Source organism: Aulonocara sp. 'chitande type north' Nkhata Bay, linkage group LG12 (genome assembly GCF_057382095.1).
Source record: "Aulonocara sp. 'chitande type north' Nkhata Bay isolate Kocher_YH1m ecotype deep benthic linkage group LG12, A_spYH_male_GT1.1, whole genome shotgun sequence".
Lineage (NCBI taxonomy): Eukaryota > Metazoa > Chordata > Actinopteri > Cichliformes > Cichlidae > Aulonocara > Aulonocara sp. 'chitande type north' Nkhata Bay.
Window position 1 is genome coordinate 33,169,382 of NC_141355.1, and position 22,857 is coordinate 33,192,238.

The 22,857-nt window shown below is 39.0% G+C and overlaps 1 protein-coding gene across 1 annotated transcript; it reads right to left on the reverse strand.

Moving 5' to 3' along the window:
* Positions 1 to 8: 8 nt before the first annotated feature.
* fbxw8 (F-box and WD repeat domain containing 8) lies at positions 9 to 22,216 on the reverse strand. Its single transcript, XM_086315212.1, has 11 exons — positions 21,638 to 22,216; positions 21,446 to 21,550; positions 20,399 to 20,563; positions 19,658 to 19,746; positions 14,306 to 14,463; positions 13,839 to 14,035; positions 13,219 to 13,437; positions 6,703 to 6,830; positions 2,041 to 2,214; positions 1,463 to 1,579; positions 9 to 473 (listed from the first exon to the last, which is right to left on the reverse strand). The coding sequence occupies exons 1-11, from the start codon at positions 22,085 to 22,087 to the stop codon at positions 308 to 310; spliced, it is 1,968 nt and encodes a 655-aa protein (XP_086171338.1). The 5' UTR covers positions 22,088 to 22,216; the 3' UTR covers positions 9 to 307.
* Positions 22,217 to 22,857: the final 641 nt, after the last annotated feature.

A 22,857-nucleotide genomic window follows, 5' to 3' on the forward strand; every position in this document is an offset into this window, starting at 1 on the left:
AGGAAAAAATATTCAAATATTTGCATATAGTAAATGAGGTAAAAATGACTTTATTCCTGTGATGTTGGACTACATCAAACCCAGTGTTTCATCGGGCAGCTAGATTCAACAATAACATAGAGATACCTATGCAACAGTTATATACAATACACCGACACTACTACATTTTAATAGCCTTGATTTGATCAGGATGATGAAAGAGGACCTGTTAAATAAAACGACAGAGTTTAAAGGTTCAAACTGATAAATGTTACTGTCTTTTCAATTGCAGTCAATTAAGTCCATTTGCAGTCTGGAAAACTGCGTGTCATTGGGACGGATGGGAACCAGACAGCCTGTCGTAAGGCACTGCTAGGCTGATGTTGTAGTTGTAGCCATAAGACTCTATGTAGTCAGACCTGCAGATGGGCAGGATGTGATCCTGTGACAGGGCGTCCTCAGAGAAGTCATAGTGGCAGATGACTCCTCTGTGTCTGAAGTTTAGAAAAACAAAACATTGACATCAGTAACTGTTAGGTTTTGTATTGTTGATTGTCATTTATGCTTAGACTTTGCTTTAGAAGACTGAGACAAAACGGCAGACATGCAGTTTAGCTCATTTATCCCCTAAATGCATCATCTCCAGAAAATCATAAATTACTGTTTTTAAATGTGGATATGGGATAACAATCACTTAATGATTGTTTGTGTGTTCAGGGCAGACTGTAGCTTTCTGAAGAAATGCTTATCCAAGCAACATGAATGAGTGACTGAAGGAAGCCAAAGACGTTACAAAAACATGTCTAGCATCTCTTTGTGACTAAACATTGTAAAACGGTTTGTCCAGTTGTCATTTTTTCCATACCCATTCAAAAGGCCTGTACGAATTAAATTTGTTAGTTTGTGACTACATTAACAGCGAATCTCCTCACAAAAATAGCCCAACAAACGTGCTTGTCTGAGCGACGCAGCCACACAGCAGTCATTTTTGGGGAGATGCTGGTAACACGCTTTAGCTCAAATGTGAAAAATGCTCATCCTAACAAAGACACAGGGTGTGTGTGTGTGTGTGTCCACTAATAGACCTACCAAGAACAGACAGAAGCATAGGCAGACAGATTTCTCAAATTACAGGTAAGGTGATGAGTAAGGTCTTACTAAAAGAAGGTGTTGTTCTGTACAAAAACATGATCTCACCTAAGGATTTTTGCTACCTCTGGTTACAGTGAGACTACCTTCTTGCTAATGAAGGTCCTCAGCAACCTGTTTTTCAACAGGTTGCTGAGGACTCAGAAATGACAGCTGTATCGCTTTTCTCAAAAGGAATCAACCATCAATCCCTCCATTCTTTTCTGCTTGTCCTTATCAGGGTTGCATAGTGGCTGGAGCCTATCCCAGCTTTTGTACAAGAGACTTATAGGAGGTAGAAGAATAGAAGAGATCCAGGCAACAACAAAAAAAAGTGTAGGAGGGAGATCACGACCTGCGATGAGCTGTTAGGTCATCATCTGTGATGCAAGCTCCCCGTGGCGACTTGTCATCAGGGATGTTGGCTGTTACCAGAGTGCTGGTGTTGAAGCGTACATGCCTTACAGGATGCCTGCAGCAAAGATGGATAACACCTTGAATATTAAATATATAAATCGCATTCTTGCCAGCATGTGTTTCGCTGATGGATGTATCCACTACTGTAGCATCTACAAAAGATACCAGTTAAGATGCTGAATGTTTTCTATGCGGTGAAGGCGCCACAAAAATGACAGTTACTGCTTGGAGATGTGAGTGTGATACTAAACTGACTCCACAATATTGTCTTAAGCAATTTAATTTACATGAAATAAAAACATTTATGTGAGAAGATTACGTTAACTGTGGCACAAGAAACTGAAATGAGAAGAAAACAGAGTAATCATAATCACTGGTTAAATGTGTTCGAATGAGGAACTACATTTACTACAATGTTAAAGTCAAATACCATACTCATAATGTGATACAGCAGAAATAACATGTTTAAAAAACAATTTTAGTGTTTCTGACAGTTTGTACTGAAAACAGTCCTACCTGTTGTGCATCTCCCATAGCTTTGCTCCCATCCTCATCTCCCAGACACACACCAATCCCTCGCCTCCGCCGCTCACAATCTTCCAGTCATCCGCTTGCACAGAGGTGACCCCCAAGTGGTGGGCGTACAGAGATGCGACAGAAGAGCCAGATCTTATGTCGAACACCCTCACCCTGAGACATAGTAAGGAAAAACCAAAACTAATATTAAGTTATTGAGAGAAAAGTGCTTACTTTTGTCATAAAACTACAGTTATTTAAGTCAGACATCCTTCACAGGCCACTTTATTGTTGGTATCCTTGATAAAACTCCCCTGATGATCCAGCGTAAGACCCATAGAAAAATAAGTGAAGTAAGTACAATAGCACTCTAGCTAATTTTGGATTTTTTTTTAACAAAAGTGGACATCTAATACCAAGGGAGAGCTACAGTTTATCAAAGAGTGCATTCATTTGCAGACAAAAGGACTCTATTCTCACTTCTTGAAGGAAACGTTTCAGCACAGATGGCCCACTCCAAACTTTAGTCCCAGCTTGATTTGTTCTCGCATCTGGACAACTATTTCATAATTTGATTCAACAAACCAAGATTATAGTAGTTATTTAAACATGACTACCAACTAATAAGTAACTGGAATACAGACAGAAATCCAAAACCAACTAAACAAGGATCTAAACAATATTCAAGAACGAAGCAAAAAAAGAAAACACAAAGGGCGAGCAAAACACCCACATGCACAAATGTGGAATGAAAAGGCTGCTGTTGTGCAGATACTGTAGAAAATAAGAAGGAATTCAAAGTGTATAAATATATTTGACAGCACATATAGGGAGTGTATATTGTGCACTGTAAATAAACAGTTCATATGTCGAACGTGACAGAATGAACACGACAAAGGATACTTTCTCTGATCCATTTTCAAACACTTATCTTTGTCACCTCATGTTTTTAATAAAGTGTAGCAAGTTTTACTTCATTTGTTGTACTTTTGTTCACTTTTGTATTTAACGTTACCGTTTACCTCTTTTAAAGTTTGACAAGGATTTTCTTTTAATCTTTTCTATGTTTCTCTGATCCTTTCTGTGTTAAAATAAGCTTTTATGATGATATGATAATTATTATTAATTTGCTGGTATATCTGAGGGATGAAAAGCAATAAGAGCAGGCTTTTTACTCTCCAGGTTTTATCAGCAACATGAGCCCAGGGGACCCTCAGCTCCATCTGTTGTCATTGTGGGTTTATTGCAGCTGAAAGCATCCAGGACATGACTCTATCCAGGCCCAACCTTCTTCCAAGACCTCATTACCATAATCAAATTCACTTTGGGGACTCAGACAGATTTCATTTTCCCTTCCAAACTTTTTAAAAGAATCAGCCTTAAATAGCTAAATGGGCACTGAGGACTTGTTGTCTGCAGTTAGTTCTGCCTGTTTAGTGGCATTACGTGATGGAAGCACACGTTTAAACAATGAGGACTGACCATTACTGCCAGACCTTGGGGAACCATAAATCTAAAGCAGAAGGCGGCTCTGTCTTCAGTTAACTGTCACTGGCTAGGCTCTTCTTCATTAATCAAGAGGAGCTCTCCCTAATACGAGATGTGTGGGAGAAGTGCAGTTAACCCCTGAAAAGCTATTTACCTAACGCTGGAAGAAGACATCAATCATTGCGCCCTGAGAGAGACAACCGATTCAGTGGTGTGATTGGATGATTGCACCGGTCTTGTAGTTTTAGCTAAGCTTGATATTCCGTTAAAATGGATGTCTTAAAAACTGGGAATAACTAATTTTGGCTCCTACAGTTGAGTAACAGTGTTCAAATAATTTGTTAAGTTCATTTTGTTTTTTTTCCATTCAAAGTTATGGGTTAAGTATTAAATGATCAACAATAAGATGGAGATTTAAGTGGAATAAACCAAATTCCACCACAATTTTTTTTAAAAATTGATCGATTTTGGAGTAATATAATGTGCACAACTGTGGATGCTCCCCTTAGCATAGAATAAACTGCTAGTTTGTGTTGCGTGCCAGATAATGCTGTGCCACGTATAGCCTGTGCACCGAAAATGTTGTAGCAAAAATATTCATTTGCATATGCAGTGGGCAACACGATCTCCAACTAAACCCATATTTTCTTGTGCGTTTCTCGAGCAATTTTTTATTCAATTGAAAGCCTGCTATTTTTGGATTGAAATATGCATCTGTGGTTTGTGAAAAAAGCATGCCACAAAGCAAAAATCACTTAGGTTTTCGTATCTGATGTAAAGTGCTGTTGTTGATGTCCATTAGTCTTTGATTATGGAAAACACAGGGACATTCATTTTTTCAGAAAGATTGATGGAAAAAAGGCTAAATAAGTGATTGCATTCTGTTACAGAGGCGAGCCCAGACATGACGTAAGGACATCAAATTTCTTTCTTTTGTTTCGAGACTAAGCATGCTAGCATTTTCTAATTAGCACAAAGTATAGCTGAGAGTGATGTTAATCCTATTAGGATTTATTTATTTATTTATTCTTGTGGGAAACAAATGGCGGTTTGGAATTTAATGCCAAATGAAAAATATTTCATTGAAAACCACAAATATCAACCGCATTATTTCTCTAGAAGAAAAGTTCAAGGACCACAAAAGAAAGTAAATACAGTTTTGGTCAGAAGTTTACAAGCACTCATCATGGGCATGACTGTCGTGTTAATTTGGAGCTTTTAGTGCATTGTGCATCTGTAATCCACATACTGTCTAAAGTATACTTGCTCAAGTAAATGTCCAGTAGCAAGTTGCACCTTGACCAGGTGATTTTGGTAGTGATCACCAAGCTCCTTCATTCATAATTCAGGCTGGATCCTTCACCACTCTAGGCAGAATTGGAAGAAGTTATTTAAATTGGTTGGTTTCCTCGCATAGACTCGACTTTTAAGCACAGTCCAAAAATATCAGTACTGTTGAGGTCAGAGCTTTGGGCGGGTCATTAGCTTAGTGTTATCCTGTTTAGTCCATTCCAAAACCTTCCTAACTTGTATATCTACAGTTCTCCTTCTTAGACCTTCCTTGGACTTTCCCTTTGTACATGGATAATTTTGACCGCGTTTGCAAAAGAGAAAATCCAAAATATTCAAAATTCAGGCTTATACACCCAAGTCTTCTTTTTTTAAAAAGATTATTAAAGATGCATGCTGTACAATCGCTCTACCCTGAAAAATCAACAGTTTAAAGAAATCATTACAAGCATATGTAAATGTCTGGTCACAACAGTGTCTGTGAAATATTTTGGTCCAAACCATTCAATAAAACCTTAACTGTTTCACTGTATGTCAGAGATGTTCCTGGTTAGAATGGACCTCTGTAGGTCAGCATGATAAGCCCATGTATAATCTATCAAACTTCAAACTGGCATAGCTGTTCATGAAGCCGTGCCACAAAACATTTGATTGAAGGATAAGTTTGCCAGTAAAACGGTCTCAAAGCTGAACACAATATGTGCAGTCCTTCTTAACTGTAACAGTACTCATTATTTCTTCAATTTCTAAATATATGTAATATTTCCCTTTGTTACATTGTTCCTGTTTACACAAATATGGCAAGGTTTTTCCCGACAGCCATCATTTGGACTCCTCATGTGCTCCTTGGATCTCGCAAAAAACAAAGGGACAAAACTCATTTGGACAAAAAGAAGGGATGCATTAGGCTCTGGCCTTAAGCCACCCTGTTGAAGGGCCAAGATTTCAGACTGTCCCTCAGTTTCCCAATTTCCATTTGTCCTCGGCTGTGCGCTGCATCAGCTGGGGCCAAAGTGGAAGAGCCAACCTGGTGTGTGTACCTCTCTGGACAAAATCTGATCAGAAAGTCCAAGAGGAAATCACTGAATTATTCATTCAAAGGGTGCTGTTGAATATTACTATGAAAATCACAATTCTGTGACACTTGACAAAAGATCTTTAGTGGAGCATTTCCTGCTTTTGTATGAATGTCAGGAGTCATAACTAGTAAGAAGAGGGGGAAAAAAATAGAACCTAAACAATACGATGTGGTCTGTCTTTTGCTGTCAGCCAACTACTTAACAGCCAGATGGATTTGGTGCTGAATAGAAACAGCGGGGGCAGCTTTGGACAAAGACACGCCAGGGATTTTTTTCTTTCCTGCCAGCTCATGCACTGTAGCACCACTAACAAGTAGAGAATGGCTCTTTTATGTGTCCTTTTCTCAACTGGAGAGCCAGGTTAGCAATGTGGTAAGTGTGTCTACATGAATGAAGAGAATCAAGATAGCCAAATTTTTCTCTTCTATAGTATCCCAGGTACTGGAGGAGAAAGACAATGAAAAGCGAGATATTTGTCTATTTAAGACAAAGAACAGAACATCACTCTTCTAAAAAACTGTTAATGAATTAATTTTCATCTCAAAAAGCTTTTCAAAGCCTTGTTTTTCAACATAAAAGGTTGTACTCTAAAAAATTCACAAATTTAATCAAGCCACGTCTTTCACACATTTTCAAAACATCTGTTATCCACTTCAAGTAACCTTAGCTTTCCAGCCTTCTTCATCATCAGGTGTCGCTTTGAGAAAACAATTTCACAGGCACACTCCTTTTAGCTTGCATTCTTGGCTCAGGTTTCTGATATTATGCACGATTTTACATCTGTATGTGTGTTTTTGTGTCCTACCTCCTGTCTTTGTTCCCACACACCAGCAGATGAGGAGAGCTGTCTCTCAGGTTGATGCAAGTGAAATCTCCCGGTGAGTTGCCGACAGAAACTGTCGGTTTGCGCGTCTCCAGGCTGTAGATGTGGATCTGAAATTTGAGACAAACATTACTCTTTTCATATATGACAGTTAGTCAACTTCCAAGACTGTCACCACATGCATAAACCGTACAGCAGATTTTAGCTCTCAATATAAGACACTACAGTGGAAGTGTGAAACCAAATCAACCGAAATAACAGCATCCTACTGAAAAACTAGAAATACAACAAAAAGCTCCTAAAACCAGCAAGCATGCCCAGCTGAGTGTCGCCAGGGAATATATAAAAACTGCATAAGGGTGCATTGTCAGTGGGTTGCACTGTTACAGAGACAGTTAAAAAGAATCTATTGTATATAACAACTTTAACTGTTTTTATCGGTGTTAATCATCATCTAGTTATATATGCTAATAAAATTTTGTGTAAAAAGTGTTACAATTCATAGATTATCTGATCTGCGCACACACAGTCAATAAGGCTACAAACATTTTCCTGTTACCCAACAATGGCTGCTTCATTTTGCATCTAATTTAAGTGCAGCAATGAAAGCACAGGTGAATAACTATTGTAATAGTTTAAGTGCTGGGATTTTCAAGAGATATTCAAACACACATTACTATGTTTATCTCCATTAAAATATTGTTTTTAAACTTTAATCACAAATCTCCTACAAATCTCCTACAATGTTACAGGAAATTGACCAAAAATCAGAAAGTTCAAATAGCTAAAGCCTGAATCACAATGAATGATGCTTAGATCATTCTGATCCACTTTGTTTTCCTCAAATAAATTATACACACACACACACACACAATATGTAACTACACCTCAAAGTAAAACTTGTGATACTGGATAGACGGTAATACTGCACTAACTTACTGTACAATTGACAATTACAGGTAACGGCAAACACCCTTGGCCAATTATGTGAATGCATGAAGATGAACTGAGGGGGGAAAAAAAGACCTGAAGGAAAACTTCAATTACAGCCTTTCCTGCTTTTGGCTTGATGACGGCAATAAACTTTCCTCATACAAGTTACAATGATGTCATCTGGAGCTGGCCTAATTGGTCAATTAGCGGCTGGTGTTTTCTCATCCAAACGAGACAGAACAAACAGGATAACCGCCAGGCAAAATTGTCTTTGAATAATTAAAACGACAAAGAAATTAAAGCGAGAAGGGAGGGAGAGAACGAAAGAGGGCCAAAAGGAAAGGAGGGATAGAAAAGGACAGACAGAGAAAGCGAGAGAGAGAGAGAGGGAGGGAGGGGGGTAGAGAGACAGCAGGAAACATAAAAGAAGTTTCAAAAAAGGAGAAAGATGATGTAAGCCTTGAGGAGGTGCCAGCAGTTTTTGTGTGTCCCTTATTTGGGCCAAGCAGAGCTTTAATTGTGCACCACCCCGGGGCAAAACCCAAATCACACCGGACTTTGAAATGACAGCTTGATAGGATTTGGACAGGAGAAAAGAGGGAGTACCATGAATTGAGAAAGGAGGGGGGGGCACAAAGCCTGCTGTTCACAATGAATCACTGCAGATTCTGGAAGATACTTCTATTAAATATCTGCCTACCTCACCCACTAAAATTATCGCTGAGGGAGGCAAAGGAGCTGTTTAGTGATAATATTACAGGCAGTTAAAAGAAAGCAGCAGAGAAAGGATAATCGTATGGCGACAGAGAAGCTGTTAGGTTAATGCATTAGATGAATCTCCAGTGAGGCTTCCAAACAAAAGCAGCTCTAATAGTTGCTTGTATTGGGATGTTTATGTAATTACTCTGTATGCTTTTAAAAAGATGAAAAGCTTAGCAATTACTACTACATCTCAAAGAAAATCTTTTATGCTTTGATAATCTGTACAAAAGCGCAGAAACTGGCTTGGTGTGTCATATCATAGACCAGCAATGGGAAATCATCCTGTGACATGGAAACTCAACCTTCTGTTGGTTTTTGTTCCAACAAAAGAATCCACCGGTTTAAAAAAAACCTACAGACTGCGGGCTTTTTTACTGGACCACACCCTTTTGTTTGGATTCAGCTCTATATTTGCTTTAAATATACGGACAGACAGATGTGAGCGCATCGGATGAAACGCATATTGTTAGGTTTGTTCCAGCCAACACTTTCTAAGACTTGCACTTTACATTTCACTTTGTGAACACTTACAGTGTCGTACAGAGGGTTGGGATTGAGGCTGAATTCTCTATGGACAAACAAAAAATTTACATTTATACGTCAGATGTCGCGCCATGCTGCTCTTTTTAGATTTGCATACTTACAGAATATTTACTTAATCATGCACAGGTGACTGAAAATTGCTATTGGGCTCTTTTAAAAACTTTATTATTATTATTATTATTATTATTTACCTGGGAAGGAACCCATTTCAGGTTTTATTGAGCAATTCATCCCTAATGATCTGATTTCTATCCTGACAGATTAGTAGTTCTCTATATAAATATAGAAAACCCACATTTGTACATGCTGTACAAACACAGCCCATCTAACCACCAGCCCTCTGAACTTTGGGCAACAAGCAGATGACAGGTTTTCAGACAGCACTTGAGCTCAGCGGTAGATCCACTGCAGAGGATTGATAGTTTGCCAGTGAAGAAGCCAGCCTGTTCTGAATGCAGTGCCACAAGCAGGGCAGATGCCAGGGTGCCCCTAGTCCAATGGCAAGGGGAAGACTAGTAGTAATGAGGACCTGGAGAGAAGCTTCAACCACACACGCAGAGACACACACACAAACGAGGGAGGGGAGATTTACAAAAAAAAGAAAGAAAGAAAAAGGTGCAAGCTAAAAGCTGTTGCAAGCCAACGTGTGAGAGATAATCTCTGATGTGATCGACACAAAACAAACTTTGATTTTCAAACAAAACTTCAATAAAGTCACACAACAGCACAACGAGTCAGCTCAACAGAAACGTGGCAGCACGGTTAGTTTTATCTGGGTCAAAATGCTGTAAATTGAAATACTTCACTCTTCTGTCTGGAAAAAAAGGTGTTACATGACTTCCTTGGATGCCACCTCCATGTATCTTAACAGATTTTAATGAACCATATGTTTTCTTACTAAAGGCAATAGCTGCAGCCAAGTTGTGCTTTGTCTTCTTCACGGTATGAAAATTGCTGATAGAAGCGTGACAGGAGTGACAGACAAGTTAATTAAATTTGTAAGATATTTTAATTAGTCATGCCAATCATGAATTGGCATAATTGAGATGGGATACCAAAGACCACATGTATCTGATCTGCGAGTGAAATTAATCAGATCTAAAAGGCAGTGCATACTGGGAGAGGAACCTTTGATTTTCATTTTTAACCAGCTTTAAAATTTTAACCAATTTTAAAGCTGAAGATAAAAAATATGATCTCAGTTGGACTGTCTGAGACTAGCTGTGTTTACGGAATAATGTTAGAGCTGGGTGGGGGGTTTTAGAATCAGAGGCAATCCCAACAATGTACAGTACTCGGGATAACACTTTAGGAGTAGGGCGCCAACTACAGCCTGAACGATCCACTTAGCTGTCTATAATTTTTCCAGTAAATATTTTGTCACACTGTCTATGAACACCAGTAAGTTAGGAAACAAATTTCATATCTGGTGCTATCTGATTTACAGACCCCCACATCCCACAAGAAAAACTGATAGTAATCAATTAAAAATGAAGCAAAAAGAGACAAAAACAGATAATTCTCACTCTGGAAAAGCAAGAAGCAAAGAATGTTTTCAGTTATAAAACCAATTTCCTCTTTTATCAAGCTACAAATATTTTTTCTACAAATCAGCTCAAAATTAAATACAGAAACAGCAAAAACAGCACGTTTGAGACTGCATCCATGGATCCATCCGTATTAGCTTGTGATATTTTCTTGAGAACATTAAGACGATGTTTCCCAGTTTTTCTTGTTTCAGTTAAAGAGTTTTGTGAAGATATGAAAGGAAATTTCTAATTTTGCCTCAGCTTCGATGGCATAAAATACTTCCAAAATTCCAACTAAAAAAAAAAAAGTTAACCACTTTCCAGTTGGATCGAGCTCTACCCCAGGTAAATATTTTCACCCAACTCTGGCTCGAATTTTGAAAAATTCTGTTAACAATCAGACAAACAAACAGAAATATATTGAATCAATCAGATAACCTTCTTGGTTGGTGGATTTAATTAAGTGATACAAAAGTGAGACCCTTAAAATAACAAATGCTTACCTAAATGTCAGTCTCTATACTATTTAAGAGGATCATCATATATTAAGGTTTCACTGCTAGTCTCTCTTTGGTCCACTATGTGGTGCTTTAGTGCTGTCGCTGAAAATGTGCTGTGGCGTTCCAGCTGTGATTTCTAACAGGAATGATGTCAGTGTAGTATCTTTGCCAAAAAGCAATAAGTCACCAACAAACTGGTGTGTGCACTCACACACACAGTGGGTATTTGCAGCTCTACAGCTACCACTCCACCACCACATTTAATTGAGACTGCCTTCTTTGAATAAGCAGTTTACTTGAATCTTTATCATCACAGAAATACATGATTTAGATGAAGTGAACCTGACCACATAATAACTGCTGACTAGTTGTCCCCAGATCCCAAAAGATGAGTTTGTCTCATGGCTATTTGTAGTCTCTAAGTAATGGCTTAAGAGTCAATTAGGTACATGGAGTCCTTAGAAACACAGTATTATTAGAAGCAAACAGATACAGATCAAGGAACAACACTCCACAAAAGGTGCTCCTAAAGCTCTAGTAATTAAGAGCAGAGGTCCAGAGAGGGTTTGCATTATTTAGGCTAGCTATTTATGCTATAAACTAATCCCCTACAGGCACATGACATTATTTCTAAAGGGACCCAGGGGGTCTAAAGGGACCTCAAGTAATAGTGATCACACCCGCAAGAAAGTTTAGACACAGAGCAGAGCACCTAAAACCCAGAAGCAGTTGTAAATATAGACCAGATTTAAAAAGGGAAAATGAATCTATTCCCCAAAATGTTGTTCTTTTTTTTCTAAGAGAAGATTGGTATTTCAGCTACAAGCCAGTGATTAAAACTGACACTGGCCTAAAGCCAAAACTTTTGTCCTCACTGCTTTTCACTCAGTAAATTATATTTGTGCAACAAAACATGCATCATTCCATTTAAACAAACCAAATTATTTACCCCGTACAACTTCCCATTTTTTCATTACGCACCTGCTGTGAGCACAGCTGACCTTGTTAACTCTGATGGAAACCTTCCATTTCAATTAGCGAGGTCAAGGTAGCTTTTTATACATTTAAAATCCAGCTGCAGAGTCCAGAGGCCTTCCATCTAGTTGGTCGACGTTCAAGGTTTTGTTTAGGTTTATTTGTGTTTCGCAGTATTTTCAATTCCACCCACCACAAAACCTTGATACAGCTCCATCAATTCCATTAACATACAAACACTAGATTACAATCCCACATACATACATACTGGAGTGCCCTTCATAAAGGCTTAAATAATCATCATAACAGCATGTAAATTAGTGGCCAAAAAAAACCAAAACTGTGGATAATCACTTTATTCTCTCCCAGAAAAAAAAAATGCATATGTCAAGTGAAGAGTTGCAGATGTACCATTATAACAACGTGCTTTATGTTGACTTTTATAGCTTTTACTGAGAGCTTGTTTTTGTGTGTGTGTTTTTAATGTCTTGGTGGGGACCAAAATCTCAAATTTACTACACTGGTGGGGACCAACAGCCCACATGTGGACCAAAAATCAAGGTGCTTATGGGGTTGAAGGCATTTTTCACACTCAAAATGTGGTTTTAGTGTCAGGGTTACAATTGGGTTATGGTTAGGTTTAGGGTAAGGCATTCATTTTTGATGGTTAGGGTTAGGATAAGCAGCTAGGAAAAGCATTATGTCAATGAGATGTCCCCACTAACTAGCAACACCTGATATGTGTGCATGTGTGAGCATGCATAAGCTTTACAAAAACAAAAATGTTACATGTGTTTTTATTTTTAAATGTCATAATCATTGTTAATGCTGGTATATCACAAAACCCCTAGTTTTAATAAAATAATTCACTTTCCCAATAAAAAAAATCCATTTATTATTGAGTAAATGGATTTTACACCAGACTAGAAAATGGTTCATTTGCCACTATTAGCAGACGAATAATTCCCTGTTCATACTACATCATCATAGTCAAAAACTGGACAATCATGGCCAGCTGTACTGTTTATTGCTGATTTCATCCACGAGCAGACCTGAAGCTTTGCAGTGCTTTATAAACATTAAGGCCTACTCAACTTTGATTTTTCATGTGCCATATACATCACATAGCAAAAAAGTGCCAGGGTTCAGTTTTAGGTTTTCTGAAGAAACTGTGTAATTACACTGATTAAATTAAGGTACTTTTAAAACCTATGTGTTCATTTTCTATGGGAACTGTACACAGAAGCTGAACCCACCTTGTTCCCTCCGTCATGCATGGCCCAGCCTGTGCGCTTCACCCCAAATGCAACATGGGATTCTGAGGCATCCAAGCAGGTAACAGGATGACCATAGACTGAGTGGAGCATCAATGGCTCCTCCTCCCGAGGGTCCAACAGGTACATGGACTCTCCTGCTGCCAGAGCTGCCAACGGACATTGCTGGTCCCTACCTGGGACTAAAGTCATGCTCTCTACCTGTGAGATTAGACAGGATGGAGCACAATTTTTTTTTACATATACATCAGTATAGAAAGTGACTTTATTAAGTATATAACTGCATTTTAGTACATTACTTGCACACTTATGTACAAGTCATTTAATCACTGCACTTTTTAATTCTTTGATCATGTCACCTTGGTCTTTTTTGTCCTTCCCTACCTGCCACATAAATGCCTACTACTATGCCTGTGAACTCAAACTACCAGGATACTAAATAAATAACCAGTACTTTAAGTGATTTCCTCCACAGTCCAAACCCCAACGAAAGCCAATTTCTAACTTGATATTCAGAGAAAAGTTGAAAGCAACAGTCTATTAATTAACATAATTGCACATTGAAATGTGTCATCTGATAAAAATGAAGAACTCTGACTCACAGTCTTGGGTAGCTGAGTCTGGCATACTGTCCTCCAGTAGCCACAGTCTTTTGCGCAGTCAAGCCGAACATCTGATCCAGTGGCAGAGATCAGGACAGGACTGTCAGGGCTTAGGGACAGAACTTGGATCCTCCCTGGAGTCTGGTAGTGGTAGATGGGTTCCCCACCTGTCTCTGTGCTCCACAGGTCTACACAGCCTATCCCAAAAACAGTCCCCAAGTCTTTTACTGTATGCATTTAATGTATGCATTTATCACATAAGGAAAAATGATAAACAAAGGGCATCATGTACAGAAATTACAAGTGCATCTAACCATAGGTTTCTAGGCTTGATAAAGAAAAGTTGATTGAAAAGACTAATGATTGCCTTGCTTTTGATTAGAAGTTATACATAGTGTGTATTTGGTGTGGGCAATGCTTTTCCCAAAAGATACCACTGCATTACACATATACACACAAACACTGACCATCTTCATACGCAGCAGCAGCCAGCGTGCCGTTGACCTGGACGTGACTAACATGTGGTCTCGGCTCAGTGTTAGCAGACAGACTATTGGCCTTCAGGTACGAAGCCGTTGAGTCCCAGTGGAGGGTATCCCACAGCCTCACATCACCAGACGTGTACCTTAAATCCAAACACGCAAAAAGTTCATCAGTCTAAGGAAAGTTTTGTTGACCTTTTTTTTTTTACAGCACGTTGAAAAGTTTCCACCTTCGAGAACACCTGACGTCACCCTCTCACCGCTGAATCATTTCCCCTTTCACACCCTCCTCCTTTGCTCACTCTGACTTGTTATTTTGTTTTCATCCTTTGTTACACGATCTTTCGACAATTACGATGGTGTTGTTTGGGCGACACAATAACAAACATTTCGCCCCATTTTCCAGGACAGCTTGCCCACCACGAGTTTTCAGTTCCTTTTTAAATTTTTTATACATCACAGCTCTAAAACTTCTGTCTTACTACAAATGAAGTAATATTTGATCATTTATTTAAAAGTATACTTTCACTGAGACTGGGATATGCACACATACACAGTGATACACACTGGACCTTGATTTTACTTTGGGTTTAAATATTGATTTTATTTGTTCTGATGACATTTTTATCTCTGATCATCACTGTATTCGCCGCTGTATTCATAAATTCCTCGACAGCGGGACTTTTTTAGATGCTTTTAATGTAAATCCATCCCCTCAAAGCGATGCCGATTTCTTAAGAGATCTATTTAATAAGCATTGTCTTTCCATTTTGGATGAAATTTGTCCAGTTAAAATGAGACAAGCTTCTGTTTTTAGTCCTCACCTTGGCTAAATGACAATATTTCCTGCTTAAATCGTGATTGTCGCAAAGCTGAGAGCTTGTGGAAGAAAACTAATTTAAATGTTCATCTCCTTTACTTCAAGGATCTGTTAGTTTCTTTCAACAATGCAATTAGAGATGCGTGGGCTGCCTATTTATCTTATCTGGTTGCAAAGGGCAGAGGTAATCCTAAGGTGTTATTTGACACTATTACTGTATTGACATTATTACTCCTGCTCCACCTGCTGCCCCATTTATTCAAATGAAGACTGTGAAAGTTTCCTTCCTTCTAGAAAAAATTAGTAATATAGGAAATTATTTTTCCCCATCAGCTTATGCACTGTCTGATCCTACTCTAGCTTGGTCTGTTATTTTAGAACATTTTCTACCCATTTCACTACCCGAGCTGGTAAAAATAGTTAGCTCAATGAAAGCATCCTCCTGTTCACTTGACTGTTTGCCTGCATCGCTATTCAAAAGTGTCTTCCATTCCACTGGTCCCTGTGTGCTCACCATAATTAACACCTCTCTGACATCTGGTAAAGTCCCTGCTTATTTTAGAAATGCTGGTATACAACCCCTTTTAAAAAAACCTAAGTTAGACCTTTTCTTACCAGCAGTTACAGTTTTAGACAAACATAATATTCTTAACAAATTCCGGTCTGGCTTTCGTAGAACCCATTCTACTGAAACAGCCCTTCTTAGGGTCTCCAGTGATATTTTGTTGCAAAACGATGGAGGAAAATGTTCTGTTTTGCTGATGTTGGATCTCACGTCGGCCTTTGACACCGTTGACCATCACATCCTACTTGAAAGACTAAAATACTGGGTCGGTGTATCTGGATCTGCCTTAGAGTGGTTCTTATCATATCTGTATGAACGTTACTTTTTTGTGGCAGTTTCTAAATACAGGCCATCTTCGACGTCCCTGTACTATGGTGTGCCACAAGGCTCTGTGCTGGGGCCTTTATTGTTCTTAATATATCTACTTCCCCTCCAGCATGTTTTGAGCCCCTTTGAGGACATCTGTTACCACTGCTACGCAGACAATATCCAGTTATACATTTCTTTTAAGCCCCAAGATGTTTCTAAGCTACAGATTTTGAATGAGTACTTAGATTCCATTAAAGTTTGGATGGCTGACAACTTCCTCCAACTTATAGAAGGAAAGACTGAAGTCCTTGTATGTTCTCCTGATAGACACGTACCTAAGATAATGAATGCTCTTGGTCCCCTTGCAACATTTGTGAAATCGTCTATCAGGTATCTAGGGGCAATCTTTGACCCAGCTTTCACTTCGGTGATCTCTGGTTCGGTCCTGCTTTTATCACTAAAGAAACATTTCTAAACTAAGCCCTATTGTATCTCGTACTGAACTGAAGATTGTCGTTTATACTTTCATTTCATCAAGACTACTGTAATTTACTGTTTAAGTGTTTAAACAGACTTTTTGGAGCGTCTACAGATTTTTCAAAACACTGCAGCAAGACTTCTGACCAAAACAGCTGCACTGGCTCCCCATTGAATTCAGAGTCCATTTTAACATTCTGGTGCTCTTCATGGACAAGCTCCTGCCTACATCATTGAACTTCTACAGCCCTATGTCCCTAGCAGGTCACTGTAGGTCATGTAAGCAGGGTCTACTTGTCATTCATTATACAATGCTGAGAACTAAGGGAGACAGAGCTTTTGCCACTGTGGCTCCCAGACTGTGGAACTCACACCCACCGAGCTTAAGATCTCTGGACTCAGTAGCTTCTTTTAAAAAAACAAATAAAAACACTTTTTTTAGAATTGCATTTAGTTAACTGTTGTCTGTTTTGTTTTATACTTTGTTGTCGTTGTGTGAAGCACTTTGTGATCTTTTATCTAGAAAGGTGCTATATAAATAAAGTTTTAGCTTACCTTATAATACATAGAGATGCATTATATATTTAAAAAATGAATAATAAGAAGAAGAATATGCATGTACGATTTCAGACACATTAAAACAAAACTAATTCAGACCATGTATGAAGTTTGGCTTGATAATTAATTGGTATGCAATTTACAAATTTACAAATATTAGAGAAATTCTCACATTTAAAAACTTTTAATTTGGTCAATTGGCTGACAAATTACTTTACCAGTTTTTCTTCAAAAGTTTTAATGAAATACATTTTTTATCTATCAACAAACTAATTAATAACCCTAGACCAGATGCTAAAATTAAGCTTAAATTTGATTTCGGTGATTTTTTTTCCTCCACTTTTAGTCTTTCAAGGAAAAAAAAACAAAAAAAGGTTTTCTTTCATTTTCTTTCATACATTTGATGCTGTCTGCCTAACTCGGGGCCAAACCAATCTAACTTATCGGGAATCCAATCAATGGGTCACACCAATGTAGACCTCAGGGATTAAATTAACATTAGTTACACAAAAGTGAATTTATTTGCAAGGATGATTAATTGATCATAAAATACCTCATGCAGCTCACTCAAAAATAACATTTCTAGTAGCACAATTTCTTCAACAGATTGGAACATGACCTTCTGTTCATGTCATGTCATTTCACCAGACTCCAAGTTAGTGGAAAAGCCCTAACTATATCCCATCACACCTAAAACTCTCAAACCCTCCTCTTTCCTGTTTTTTTCTTTTTCTTTTTTCGCCTAAGCCAATGAGCTCTCTCTACAGGAGACAGCAAACTGCCAAAGTTCCCACCTCCGCGGATACCATCATGTCTGAACAAGTGTGCAGTCGCAGTGTGTCATGCAGTCACAGCAAGTGTGACACAGGGTGTTCATGCGAGCACCCGTTATTTGCATGCATGACTTTGTTAGCGGGGTTTGGCAGAGAGTAGACAATTGGGACACACACTTTGACTTAATTGGTACGTCAGCACAATGCCAACTATCAACAGGAGGAAGATGATGTTGAATCATATCCAAGGAACTCGTCAAAAACTTTGTACAAGAAGAGTTGTGCACTGATTACTGCAATCTTCACGCAAGCCTCGGGAGATCCGGCCTCTATGTTATTGTGTGACTTTAAGAACTGTTGGGTTAACGAGACAGCATCTTATGTTGCTTTTTAAGTGCCAAATCTCATTTCACTGGTTTTCTAATAAGATTTAGTGGAGACAATTGAATCACTTCTGATTACTCTTAACGGCCATTGATTCCTTTCTAGATAAACAAATTCAAGTAGTTGAATTACCTTAGTTGAATTAACTTTTAATATAATGGGAAAAGTATTGATATTGTTAATTTGTTAATAGCAGTAGTAAGAAAAAGAACAATTTAACAGCATGTTAACATTGTGCAAGGTGCCTTATTTCATAAATGCAATTTTCGTTGTTTTATGTGTCTTACATGTGCTTTTTATCAGTGGGACACAGCAGGACTGAGGGGACTCTAATCACATCACTCTAAAGAGATGCTCCAAATTTCTGAGGCCTTATTGGGTCCCTTTGGCCACTCACAATCAATCACTGTCTCAGCCAACTAGTTCAAAGCAGTTGCAGTTTATTTAAACTGCAATTTATTTAACCCTTCCCTCACCATAGGACCATAAAGACACTCGTTTTGACTGAATCACACCAGTCACTAAATTCCAGAGTACTCAGTACATTATCATGGCTCTTTTAACTTGGCCTTTATTTTCATCTTCATCTTCATCATCAAAAGAAATGGAAATGGAAAAGGAATTAGAAGATGGCACATAGAACGTCCACTAACAGTTTAGCCCCCTGGCAACTAACCCTATGGGAGGCTTTAAGGCTTTTTTGTAAATGTCAGTGCTGTGAGCTATACGAATGATAATTGTGGACATCACACTCATGTGGGCCAATGACATGTGACTGAATGTGGCAATACATTTGGATACTTAAGGCATCCGTCTGTGCACGTTCTTTAGTCTCAAAATCTTTTGCACCACTTCAACTCCACCCTCTTTCTCTGAAGCTTCTCAAAATTTGGGGTGGTGGTGGTGAATGTCAGCAAAGTGAAAAACTGATCTCAACTGTAAAAATGGAACAATAAACGATATTTGATAAGTACTGACTTACGTGTTAATTTTTGGTAACAATGTTAGAAAATCATTTATTTACACTGTTAACTATCACATGTTCCAAATCTTTGACCAGAAAATTATTACCAGCTTATAGTCTTAAATTCACCGCCTGTCTCATCCCATGAAATTGAAGTCACTTAAGTGTTACTGCAAGTACATTTCTAACTGCTTCACTTGATTCTTCAATTGACTTTAAATGAATTATCCCCCTAATAAGGGAAAACCAAATGTGTTGGATTGTCAGTAACCACTGCAATAAGACATATAGTCATACATGTTTAATTAAACACCCAGTAAAGAATCAGAAAGGTTATGATCAAGATTAATTTACACCAAGACACCTGACAAGAAAAAGAGACAGAAGCACAAGGCAGAAGAATTGAGTATATGAGGAGTCAACATTACAGTTAACATCGTTACTAATCGGCTGTCAGAAGCATCCTATATGCATCCTTGATACTCACCCAGCTAAGACGAAGTTGTCATAGGAGCTGACGTCACAGAGCACCTTCCCCAACTCGAACTGCAGCTGGCTGATGGATCCCACTCGATTCTAGGTGAAAATTATAGGCTGGCTGAAAACTGATATATTTTATTAGATGAGAGACGCGCAGCTGGTCTACTGTCAGTTCTGCACTAATATCAGTCTGAGAAATACAGTAACAATTAGTATTTCCCAATGAAGTGAAGCAGTGATGCTTTACAAAAGAAAGCTTGTAAGGGCCTTGCTGTATAGTGTCCATGTTCTTCTGCCTGTGCGGGTTTTTCTCTGGCTACCTCACACATATTTTGAAGGTAGGTGCAAGTGTGAGTGCATGTCTGTCTGTTAGTTTTACCGATACAATTAGGGTAAGTCGATGTCCCAGTTTATGTATGACAGCACAGGATTTTCATCCTCTGTCCCAGTATCACAAATTGACATAATGTCCCACATTTTAATGGGCCCCAGTTTTGAATAGTAAGTGCTTCAGGAGACGCTTTCCCAAAGTCTGCCTTTTTTCTGAGAAAGCAGGAAAGGCAGTTATCTAGGTCAACTTGTCACCAGCTTTTCCAGTTGTGCAAAGTCCAGTGAGGAAATGCAGTGAAAATGAAATCTTTGTGAATCTGTAGGTCATTCAAAGACTGTCTTTTGACTTATTCTTCAATTTTGCACAGCTGCTGGATGGAAGCATCTGATTCGCCACAGTAAAGTAGTTCAAGCTCACCTTCCAGTTGAAGCGCACCGTTTTAGAAGAGTTCCTGCAGTCTCGCAGCATACTCTTCCAGCAGGGCGAGTCAGACATGCTGGCATTCTGATGGTAACCATCCCTCACGCACAACTTGAACCACAGAACAGAGTCCTCTGCAAGGACTCTCCATGCCCTGCTCACCTGAGAGAAGATTAAACCGTGTAACTGTGGATTGAGTCAGCATACATTAAGAGCTTGCATCACTTATTTCTATTTAACAAGCTCGGCTGACTGCCAAATGGACTCGTCACATGCGGGTCTGGCACACAAAATGTAATTTATTAATCTGTACCAAATTAAGTCATGAAAGGCAAATAAAGCTGCCCTAAGCAATTCAGTATGTGTTGCTACAAATGAAGAACTTAACTTTTTAAATCACAACACATCGCTATTGTATAGCTGGGGTGCGGTTTTGGCCATGAAGATTTCTGGTCCCTGTGCAACAAAATAATTTGTTTTAGCCTCAGAGTTGTTTTAATTTGAATCACTCCCAGATTGTAACGCTTGTCAGTGTGCAACTGTTCTTCTAAAGTAGAGGTTCAAAAACCCTTTTTAGAATGTGAAAGATAGATACTTGCAATAACCCCTTGATGTTATCCACTCGCTCACTTAAGCAAGACTTAAGTCACCAAGTAGTTCAATAAAATAATGATTTATTTCTCTGTTGCCCATTTAAACACATTTTAGAGCTCTATTTTCACAAGAAAATAGCGAAGAATACTCACGAGTAACCAGATAAGCATATGTCCATTCCTGTCCCATCAATTGGACAATTTATTTTATTTTGAAGTGACTGCCAAAACAATGTCCTATTTATGTAAACACTTTTTTCATCAAATGAATCCCTTCTGTTGGCTGAAAACTACAGTACCAGGGTTTTCCATCAGTGAATACAAGGCCTTGCAACGTCGTCTTGTGAAAAACCTGATTAACCTCTAAGATTCATTCTGGAGCTGGTGGATGAAAACACTGACCTGCACCCCTGAGGTGACGTTTGTCCAGCCTCTTACTCAGACTGCTTACCTGGGCACATCGGCCTAGTTCTGCACAGTTGAGATATTGGAATATCTTCAAAGCTATCTCATACGGCAACTCAATATCAAAGAAGGGAATGTCATTGACTTCATTCTGCAAAACAGATCATTAAACACACATTATATACCCAGCTGACTGTGGTCAAGTACCATCTGACGGTGTGCATTATCGCTCTCATACCAGATCCTGAATGAGTTGGTCTACCAGCTCTTCTTCTTTCTTGACCTTTCCCTGAGGCTGCTGCTGCAAGGATGAGCTGCAGACATTAGTCATGTTATGATATTGCCTCTTTCTCCTGCTCCTCTCCTCCTCAATTCTGTCCAACAGAGGGCTGGTCCTTCCATCCAGCAAACTACTTGCAATGGACACATACTGAGGCTGATCCTCTGTCTCTGCGGCAGCAGCAAGAGCAGCAGGTTTTCCCCCTACACGAACATGCTCCGTGCAACCACCTTCTTCTGGCTTTGAATAACTACCGGCCTTGTTAAGATTTTTTAAGTCTCTCTGGCCTAACTGATCATCAATATCCCGGGAAGAGGAAGGCGCACAAACCAGTCGTTGCTCCCCCTTTTTACTCGATAACTCTCGTTTCCAACGCTCCCTGAACGCAGCAAGATCGTTCTCTGCCATATTCTTCTGTCATCGCTGAAAATCTAACTTTTTTTCAACATTACAAAGTAAAATTTTGTAGTTTTACAGACGAGTTAAGAATAGAAACAGAACGACACCGACAAAAAACAAGCACGTCCTCCTGTATAAATAGTCCGAAGAGGGAAAGCGAGCAAATGTGCAAAAGTTCCGCCAAACTTTTAATTCCGCATTTTTATTATAGACGCGTCGATTGCAGGGGGAGATATATTGTATTTGTGGGCAATGTTTTGGCAATTTGTTTTTATACAAAATTTATTATTTCGTATTACATAGTTATGTGTACAGGATGATCACATTTTAGAAAAAGTGCAATTTTTATTAGAACTTTAAAAGAATTTAAGCGTGCTAATGCAGAAAACTCCCCAAGATAAAACCAAACAGGAGCGATCCAAGAGTTAATCATTGCATCGCTCTTTTGGGAAAAGATGATGTAAACCCCACACCATGTGACACTGTAATGAATAATACAGTAGTGAGAGAGGTGGGGGAGAAAGGGGGGACGCAAACACTGTAAAGGTTTGCTGAGAAAAAGAGAAGGAGGGTCCTGTATCCTCAAGACTTAAACTGAGTAGACCGTGCGTTTTGCCGCGAAGACGAGATGTGCTGGCTGCCGATAGACCATCCTCTGCTGCTTCCAGGTGACTCAACCTGCAGCTCCCGTCGACCCTCGCCGTGCTCCGTGGCTCAACTGCTCGCGTCGCGTCTACGAAGGATCGGGGATAAGCTGGAGAAAAGCTGGGCGACCGAGC

Excerpts from the sequence above, each read along its gene's own strand:
- fbxw8 (XM_086315212.1), bottom strand. The coding sequence starts at position 22,087 with ATGGCAGAGAACGATCTTGCTGCGTTCAGGGAGCGTTGGAAACGAGAG. Across the intron at positions 13,438-13,838 it reads AGACTCAGCTACCCAAGACT|GTAGAGAGCATGACTTTAGT; the intron begins GTGAGTCAGAGT and ends CTAATCTCACAG. Across the intron at positions 6,831-13,218 it reads TGCATGACGGAGGGAACAAG|ATCCACATCTACAGCCTGGA; the intron begins GTGGGTTCAGCT and ends CTCAAATTTCAG.